This window comes from Limanda limanda, chromosome 18, assembly GCF_963576545.1.
Source record: "Limanda limanda chromosome 18, fLimLim1.1, whole genome shotgun sequence".
Lineage (NCBI taxonomy): Eukaryota > Metazoa > Chordata > Actinopteri > Pleuronectiformes > Pleuronectidae > Limanda > Limanda limanda.
Window position 1 is genome coordinate 602,501 of NC_083653.1, and position 10,000 is coordinate 612,500.

General features: G+C 47.1%; 2 protein-coding genes across 2 annotated transcripts; both read right to left on the reverse strand.

Annotated features, from left to right (window-relative positions):
- Nucleotides 1-211: 211 nt before the first annotated feature.
- On the reverse strand, nucleotides 212-2,667 carry LOC133024487 (transcription factor E2F6-like). Its single transcript, XM_061091611.1, has 7 exons — nucleotides 2,568-2,667; nucleotides 2,425-2,462; nucleotides 2,085-2,271; nucleotides 1,844-1,999; nucleotides 1,578-1,692; nucleotides 1,093-1,255; nucleotides 212-493 (listed from the first exon to the last, which is right to left on the reverse strand). Exons 1-7 carry the CDS (start codon nucleotides 2,657-2,659, stop codon nucleotides 486-488), a joined length of 759 nt encoding a protein of 252 aa, XP_060947594.1. The 5' UTR covers nucleotides 2,660-2,667; the 3' UTR covers nucleotides 212-485.
- Nucleotides 2,668-3,786: 1,119 nt separating this feature from the next.
- On the reverse strand, nucleotides 3,787-8,005 carry LOC133024390 (transcription factor E2F6-like). Its single transcript, XM_061091473.1, has 9 exons — nucleotides 7,738-8,005; nucleotides 6,657-6,950; nucleotides 6,290-6,336; nucleotides 6,147-6,184; nucleotides 5,807-5,993; nucleotides 5,566-5,721; nucleotides 5,307-5,421; nucleotides 4,822-4,984; nucleotides 3,787-4,106 (listed from the first exon to the last, which is right to left on the reverse strand). Exons 1-9 carry the CDS (start codon nucleotides 7,852-7,854, stop codon nucleotides 4,099-4,101), a joined length of 1,125 nt encoding a protein of 374 aa, XP_060947456.1. The 5' UTR covers nucleotides 7,855-8,005; the 3' UTR covers nucleotides 3,787-4,098.
- Nucleotides 8,006-10,000: the final 1,995 nt, after the last annotated feature.

Below are 10,000 nucleotides of genomic sequence, written 5' to 3' on the forward strand. Positions count from 1 at the left end.
AGCTGAGAACCAATCATCTGCCCTACGTCTAATTCAAAACTACACACACACACACACACACACACACACACACACACACACACACACACACACACACACACACACACACACACACACACACACACACACACACACACACACACACACACACACACACACACACACAGGATTCAAACATCAACACTAGTGACTTCACAGCCTCAAACAGCTTTTTATTACTAACAGCAGTCACAAATAAAACAATCATGTACAATATGATACAGTAATAAACTATGATACAGTAATAGAGTATGATACAGTAATAGAGTATGATGATACAGTAAGATACAGTGATCAGCTTCAGTTTGGAATCAGGAATCTTCCCTCTCCTGTGGGTTTGAATCCTGTTGTCACCACGGTAACCGGATCTCCTCCGGTTCCTGTGTGACTGAACCCTGAGGACAGCTGGCGCCCTCTGGTGGCTGGCCGCTCGCTCTGCACGAGGCTCAAGACACTACAACAACAGAATGAAATTAAGAATGAAAATAACATACAGATCAATATCAATGTTCTATAAAGATACACACAGTGAGAATCATCGTCTTTACCCCGACAACTGATCTCAGGTCACTCAGCTCATGTTCATCTGTGTGTAGTTTTATTTGAGTGTTTTAATATCTGTGTCATGAGAAAGAACTACAACACCCACACTCACACACAACCCTCCTCAACATCAACCACCTCATTCACTTCGTTTTTCTCATTTTCATTTCACTTACTACCACTTATACCTGCACTTTATATACACTTATCATATCTACACTACCTACTTCTATTGCTGCTAGTCTTGTATCAAAATGTTCATATTCCATATCTATTTCTTGCTGTACAGATCTTATTTATTTACTTATTCAACTTTACATATGCACATTTCTTGCACTTCTGGTTAGAAGCTAAACTGCATTTCCTTGTCTCAGTGCTTGTCCTCAGTGCAATGACAATAAAGTTTAATCTAATCAAACTGGCTCCGCCCTCTTTAGTGATCGTGTGAATATTCAAAGTCTCCAGTCGGACGATTGTGTAAATCACAGTAACTCAACTGTGATTGGTTACCTCTGTGCAGAGTGCTCGTCCTGACCCGACTCTCCTCCAGCGTTAAGAAGAAGCCGCTTCCCGTCCGCCCGGGGTCAGAGGTCATGGCGTCCATTGATTCCATCTCACGGGTCACCACGGTGATGGGACCCTTCCCGGCCTTCAGGTGGACCTGGATACTGTCCTGGTGGCGGCACACAGGAGCAACAGGAAGTGAGATGTTTCAAAATGAATAAAGTTCACGTTCGTTATCATTCATTATCAAACTAACAACCCAAAGATTTTCAGTTGATAACAAAGCAAATCATCACAAGAAGCATCAGAGAATCAAAAGCTTCAATAAATAAACAATCAAAAATGTCACTGATTCGTTTTCTTTGGAGCGATTCACTGGAATTCTAATGACATTGTAAATAAGCTTCAGATGATCTGGTTGGTTTTCCTCTGCTCGTCATATGAAGGGAACAGGAAGCTGGAGACGTGGCTCCGCCTCTTTGTGTCCGAACCTCTTTGGGCGCAGGAATCTCCAGCTTGGTTTCCTCCGGAGCTTTGATGACGAGCAGCGTCTTCTCCTGCAGAACCCGGAGCCGGCCCACGTCCTCCAGGGTCACGTAGGCTGACGTGCAGCACGTTAAAGAAACGATTCCATCAAAACATTCATAACCACAAGGATTGATTCTTAGCTTTTTGAATTCTATATCTTTAGCAAAGAGCTCACAACAGCTGATAGAAGTCAGCTGACCTCTGACCTCTGACCTCAGTGAAAGGATATGCAGAGGTCTCCGGGTCGTCGGTCATGTCGAAGAGTTGCTGAGCGCAGCTCTTGATGAGGCCGTCCAACGTGTCCTCCACCAGCTTCAGGTTCTCCAGCTCCTTCTGGAACCGCTGCTGGTTCTTCCTCAGGAAGCTGGAGATGGGAACCTTCCCTCTGCAGACCCAGAGTCAGAACCTGGTTTCACTCGTGAACATCTGCAGCAACATGCAGAGAACAACACATCCTCTCATCCACTCACATCCACTTGACCCTGTTGGTCGACTCCTTCTGGATGAGCTTGACGCCGTCCAGGATGTTGGTGATGTCGTACACGCGGCGCTTGCGGATCTTCAGGCTGGCGGCGACCATCCGCAGGTCCAGAGAGCCGCCGGGCGCCGCCAGCAGCAGCTCCAGGAAACCATGAGTCAGCAGAACCAGAGACGTGTCTGAAGAACACAACAAGAGCATTTTATCCATCTACTGTTGATTCCTCCAACAGGAACAGGAAGGGCCTCCTCAGCGTGGTCACTGCTCCATGTTCACGTCTCAGGAGACCGTCTGCTGCGTCGGGTTCGGACTGAGCGCCGCCCGGGACTCACCGGGTCGGTTCGAGCGCTTCCTCTGTGGCTGGGCAGCGCTGAAATCAAATCAAATACCAATAACCACAACATTCCTCAGCGGATCTCATTCCTCCAAAATAAAACCAGTTCAATCTGAACCATGACACTGGGACATGAGTCACCTGCTGGTCTCGGGTTCCGGAGGATTCTCCAGACCGGCCTCAGGTCCCTGGAGACCAGAACAGATCAAACACTGACTGAACACATTCATCATATATACATATAAACCATAACCCTATCTTACAGTGTTGTCAATGCTTCCTAAGATATGTTTTTAACATTTATGACAAAGAAATGTAATGTGAGTAAGGGGAAGCAGCTGTTGAAGGAAACATTGGTCGTCAGTTGTTGGAAGCTGATCTGAAAACATCTGGATGATGTAACAGTGTTGGTTTAAACATCTTACCCCGCCCCCCCCCCACACACACACACCTTATTATAATGTTAATGGTTTAGTGACTCATCAGTTTAGTTTTTGTCTTGTTCATTGTAAACCCACAGAAAGAGAGAATTCAGGATCAGGTGATTCACAGAAGATGTTCACAGGTCTGAAAGCAGTCAGCGCCACCCTCTGGTGGTCGGCTAGTCTGACACGCCCCCTAACAGTCAGGCACCTGGATTGGAGGCCTACATCTCAGCGACCAATCACAGCGGAGGACTCCAAGAATATAGAATAAACATTGAGATCCTCTGTGGTTTCTTCTACATTATAAGGTCTGCTTCTCTCTGCTCTTCAGTGTTTCACAGCGTCTCACGCAGGTCGTCTCACCGGTCGAGTCAGAAGACGTGAGGACGCACAGGACTCCACTGATCAGACAGCTGGAGACACCCAGAGACCAACGCTTCTATGGTTGACCAGTCTGAACAAAGAGCTGAGCGATGACCTCTGACCTGCACTGATCACTGGACTGTGAGGTGGTTGTGTAACGTCCTCCTGCTTCATGTCTTCTTATTCATACCGGAGCACCAGAGTCTGGAGGTCCCCCTGGGACGCTGGTCTCACACCACCGGGTCCAACCAGAGTCTGGTTTCAGCTTCTCTCTGGAGACTCAGTCTGTCAGAGCATGTGACCTGACGGACCAATCACAGGGACGTGTGTCCACCTGGGACGCTGGTCTCACACCACCGGGTCAAACGCGTCCTGAAGCAACTCAGCTGAGAACCAATCATCTGCCCTACGTCTAATTCAAAACTACACACACACACACACACACACACACACACACACACACACACACACACACACACACACACACACACACACACACACACACACACACACACACACACACACACACACACACACACACACACACGGGATTCAAACATCAAACTAGTGACTTCACAGCCTCAAACAGCTTTTTATTACTAACAGCAGTCACAAATAAAACAATCATGTACAATATTATACAGTAATAAACTATGATACAGTAATAGAGTATGATACAGTAATAGAGTATGATACAGTAATAGAGTATGATGATACAGTAAGATACAGTGATCAGCTGCAGTTTGGAATCAGGAATCTTCCCTCTCCTGTGGGTTTGAATCCTGTTGTCACCACGGTAACCGGATCTCCTCTGGTTCCTGTGTGACTGAACCCTGAGGACAGCTGGCGCCCTCTGGTGGCGGGCCGCTCGCTCTGCACGAGGCTCAAGACACTACAACAACAGAATGAAATTAAGAATGAAAATAACATACAGATCAATATCAATGTGCGTCACACAACAAGAATGATCTGTATTTACATGCAGTGGTGTATGATCCCATTCAGACATATCAACAGTCTCAGAACAGCAGAGAGTTTAACAGTCACCAGGTTCTATAAAGATACACACAGTGAGAATCATCGTCTTTACCCCGACAACTGATCTCAGGTCACTCAGCTCATGTTCATCTGTGTGTAGTTTTATTTGAGTGTTTTAATATCTGTGTCATGAAAAAGAACTACAACACCCACACTCACACTCACACACAACCCTCCTCAACATCAACCACCTCATTCACTTTGTTTTTCTCATTTTCATTTCACTTACTACCACTTATACTTACTCCTGCACTTTATATACACTTATCATATCTACACTACCTACTTCTATTGCTGCTAGTCTTGTATCAAAATGTTCATATTCCATATCTATTTCTTGCTGTACAGATCTTATTTATTTACTTATTCAACTTAACATATGCACATTTCTTGCACTTCTGGTTAGAAGCTAAACTGCATTTCCTTGTCTCAGTACTTGTCCTCAGTGCAATGACAATAAAGTTTAATCTAATCAAACTGGCTCCGCCCTCTTTAGAGATCGTGTGAATATTCAAAGTCTCCAGTCGGACGATTGTGTAAATCACAGTAACTCTACCGTGATTGGTTACCTCTGTGCAGAGTGCTCGTCCTGACCCGACTCTCCTCCAGCGTTAAGAAGAAGCCGCTTCCCGTCCGCCCGGGGTCAGAGGTCATGGCGTCCATTGATTCCATCTCACGGGTCACCACGGTGATGGGACCCTTCCCGGCCTTCAGGTGGACCTGGATACTGTCCTGGTGGCGGCACACAGGAGCAACAGGAAGTGAGATGTTTCAAAATGAATAAAGTTCACGTTCGTTATCATTCATTATCAAACTAACAACCCAAAGATTTTCAGTTGATAACAAAGCAAATCATCACAAGAAGCATCAGAGAATCAAAAGCTTCAATAAATAAACAATCAAAAATATCACTGATTCGTTTTCTTTTGAGCGATTCACTGGAATTCTAATGACATTGTAAATAAGCTTCAGATGATCTGGTTGGTTTTCCTCTGCTCGTCATATGAAGGGAACAGGAAGCTGGAGACGTGGCTCCGCCTCTTTGTGTCCGAACCTCTTTGGGCGCAGGAATCTCCAGCTTGGTTTCCTCCGGAGCTTTGATGACGAGCAGCGTCTTCTCCTGCAGAACCCGGAGCCGGCCCACGTCCTCCAGGGTCACGTAGGCTGACGTGCAGCACGTTAAAGAAACGATTCCATCAAAACATTCATAACCACAAGGATTGATTCTTAGCTTTTTGAATTCTATATCTTTAGCAAAGAGCTCACAACAGCTGATAGAAGTCAGCTGACCTCTGACCTCAGTGAAAGGATATGCAGAGGTCTCCGGGTCGTCGGTCATGTCGAAGAGTTGCTGAGCGCAGCTCTTGATGAGGCCGTCCAACGTGTCCTCCACCAGCTTCAGGTTCTCCAGCTCCTTCTGGAACCGCTGCTGGTTCTTCCTCAGGAAGCTGGAGATGGGAACCTTCCCTCTGCAGACCCAGAGTCAGAACCTGGTTTCACACGTGAACATCTGCAGCAACATGCAGAGAACAACACATCCTCTCATCCACTCACATCCACTTGACCCTGTTGGTCGACTCCTTCTGGATGAGCTTGACGCCGTCCAGGATGTTGGTGATGTCGTACACGCGGCGCTTGCGGATATTCAGGCTGGCGGCGACCATCCGCAGGTCCAGAGAGCCGCCGGGCGCCGCCAGCAGCAGCTCCAGGAAACCATGAGTCAGCAGAACCAGAGACGTGTCTGAAGAACACAACAAGAGCATTTTATCCATCTACTGTTGATTCCTCCAACAGGAACAGGAAGGGCCTCCTCAGCGTGGTCACTGCTCCATGTTCACGTCTCAGGAGACCTTCTGCTGCGTCGGGTTCGGACTGAGCGCCGCCCGGGACTCACCGGGTCGGTTCGAGCGCTTCCTCTGTGGCTGGGCAGCGCTGAAATCAAATCAAATACCAATAACCACAACATTCCTCAGCGGATCTCATTCCTCCAAAATAAAACCAGTTCAATCTGAACCATGACACTGGGACATGAGTCACCTGCTGGTCTCGGGTCCCGGAGGATTCTCCAGACCGGCCTCAGGTCCCTGGAGACCAGAACAGATCAAACACTGACTGAACACATTCATCATATATACATATAAACCATAACCCTATCTTACAGTGTTGTCAATGCTTCCTAAGATATGTTTTTAACATTTATGACAAAGAAATGAAACTAAGCTTCGATATTTTACCATTTAACCATAAACCTTTTTATTAATAACTATAAATACAAAGAAAACACTAATGCAACCAGATGTACATAACACTAAATAATGAGATAAGTTTTCATTTCGTCAAGGATGAAACAAAGAAACTGATAAATCTGTGAGTGGTGAATCTGAATACCCATCATGCATCTCACCTGCTGTGAAAGAGGAGGAGCAGGAGGAGCAGGAGGAGGAGCTTCTGCACCTTCATCCTCCTCCTCGCAGCCTCGGGTGGTCCACTGCTCCTCCTCCTCCTCCTCCTCGGAGGTCTCGGCCCCCCCCCAGGGGCTGGTCAGGCCCAGGGCTCCGTCCAGGGGGGGCATGATGGGGATGGCCTCGCTGTCCACCTGGTCCCCGGAGATGTCCTCCGGCAGGAAGTGGTCCTCGCAGATCACGTGCTGCCCGGCCCAGTCCTGCTTGTCCGTCTCCCTCAGCGCAGCCAGCCAGACCTGGACAGGTGGGAGACAGGTGGGAGACAGGTGGAAGACAAGTGGGAGACAGGTGGGAGACAGGTGGGAGACAGGTGGGAGACAGGTGGGAGACAGGTAGGAGACAAGTGGGAGACAAGTGGGAGACAAGTGGAAGACAGGTGGGAGACAAGTGGGAGACAGGTGGGAGACAAGTGGGAGACAGGTGGGAGACAAGTGGGAGACAGGTAGGAGACAAGTGGGAGACAAGTGGGAGACAAGTGGGAGACAGGTGGGAGACAGGTGGGAGACAGGTGGGAGACAAGTGGGAGACAGGTGGGAGACAGGTGGGAGACAGGTGGGAGACAAGTGGGAGACAGGTGGGAGACAAGTGGGAGACAGGTGGGAGACAGGTGGGAGACAAGTGGGAGACAAGTGGGAGACAGGTGGGAGACAGGTGGGAGACAGGTGGGAGACAAGTGGGAGACAGGTGGGAGACAAGTGGAAGACAAGTGGGAGACAGGTGGGAGACAAGTGGGAGACAGGTGGGAGACAAGTGGGAGACAGGTGGGAGACAGGTGGGAGACAGGTGGGAGACAGGTGGGAGACAAGTGGGAGACAAGTGGGAGACAGGTGGGAGACAGGTGGGAGACAAGTGGAAGACAAGTGGGAGACAGGTGGGAGACAGGTGGGAGACAGGTAGGAGACAAGTGGGAGACAGGTGGGAGACAGGTAGGAGACAGGTGGTCAGCAGGAGGTCCCCGGACCCTCGGAGACCCTCGGACCCGGGCACAGCCCCCCCCCCCGGACCCGGACACGTGGAACCTACCTTGACCCGCGCCTGGTCCTCGGGGAAGCGGAAGAACCTCTTCCGGGTTCGGAGGCAGATTCCCGGGGACACGGTGGTCGAGCGGCTCGGACACCCGGAGACCACACACCTCACCATGCTGCTGCTCCCAGAGACCCCCGGTGCGACCCCCGGGCCGCACGCATAGAGATAGAGATGTAGATATAGATATAGATATAGATATAGATATAGATATAGATATAGATACACACTCGGTGCAGTCTCTGAATGTTCACACAGGAAACAGACGAGTCTCTGACCGGATGTTTTCTCCTCTTGCTGTTGTTCACTAACCAGCTCATAGACTCATCACCGCCACCTAGCGGACTGGAGGGTGGACAACCCGATGAACACACACATACACGTCTACTCTACCAACAGTGGACTGGCGTTCTATAATGACCAAGTGTGGACCCACTACATCCAGTAATAAAAAACAAAACAGGAAGTAGACTATTTTTACACACGCACACACAGACACGCCCCCTGCTGTGTGCATGCCCCCACTTATTGTTGAGTGTTTGATTGAACGCTGCAGGTTAGATTCTCAGGTTTCCTGTCCCACATTCCACCATTTGCCTGCTTAGTTTTGATTCCTGTAGAAATGTTTTCCTGTATCACTTCAACAAAATCCTCTCCTTTCCTCTCCTCTGTTTACACTCCCACTTTTATATCAGAGTCCATCGTTTCTCCAGGAAAAAACACAAAGTTCTTTTTGTTTTTGTCAAATCTCCGTCAACAGATATCTGCAGAGGGATATAAATAACTGAATAAACTGATATCTGATGTATTTTTGAACATTTCCTTCGGGTATCACTAAAGTATTTCTGATTCTGATGTCTGATGTATTTCAATGTGTTCCACCTCTTCCTCTCTCCAGCAGACTGAGGCAACCAGAGCTCCTGTAGCACAGCTCATTAAAGTCTGTTATCATCAGAACATACAACACACACTCTTATCTCACAAGTTTATTCTCATGATGTCATAAAATATTATAAATTTACTACACATTACAGTATAATGAAGAAATGATATTGAGACATTTCTCCCCTAATATTCAGTCACAGTTTTTTAAAGAGGGCTCGGCCACGTCTCATGTCAGAGCCACTGTATGAACACAGATTAAAAACTGTCACAATGCTTAAGATATTTATATGAATATAAAGTCAACACTCTGTCTCCTGCCTTCATCAAACAGGACGCTGCAGATTCTTTGACACTGATTCAACACAACTGAAGACGTTTCTGTAAAAATTCACCATTTTAAGCAAAAAGTTGATGCTAAATAAAGATGGACGACGTGATGACTCCCAGAAATGAAGCCAAATCATCTCCATCGCCCCCTGGTGTCTGGCTGCAGTATAGGTCATAAACCGGCCCCCTCCATGTTAGCAGATGGGACATGGACCAAACTAAAAAATCTAAGTATGCTGTACGTTAAATTCATTTCAGTGATATCACAATATTTTGTGTTTGTGCAGTGGAAGGAGACACTTTGTCCGCCTTTATTTACGGTGCCTGGTTCTTTGGCCTTTCTACCGAAGCCTGTGTGACTGCTGCAACATTTCAGAACAGAAAGGTCAAAGGTTAAACTCCCTGAATGTTTAATTGATCAGCCAGATGTTAAAAACATGAGTGTTTCTTATCTTATACTTCATTACATTTACACAAACACAGAGAACATGTCCAAACTGCCGTCAGCGTCCATGCTAGTAGCTTCTGATACATGACACACTTCCTGTAGACGAGCTGGTGTCACGCCCCTTCCTCCCTCAGGTCTGAGGCTTGAGTGTGTGTCGGCTCCTCTTTTCCCAGAATGCACCTCTGTGTGTCTTCAGTTGTTGGTCGGTCGTCTTCTTCACCTCCGTGTTTTCCCCTCTGAGGAAAAAACAGGATGAGAAGTGATGTGAGAGAGAGTGAGTCATCACTGTTTAGGTGTGTGTGTGTGTTTTTAGATTAGATTTCTTTATTTATCCACACAACGGGGAAATTCACTTGTTACAGCAAAAAAGAGAAAAACAGAATTTAAATAACAGTGCCGAAGCAACAATAAAAAAGAAAGATCAAAATATATACACTACTAAACTACACATAATGAGAGTAAAAATATACAGAAAACAAAAACAACCTGCAAAACAGACACTGTGCAAAAGCAGGTACTGGGAAGAAAGTGGAGTGATGTAAGTGTTATTGTAATGAAAACAAAAGTATTATAAGTAATATTGCAACAGTAGTGACCATGATA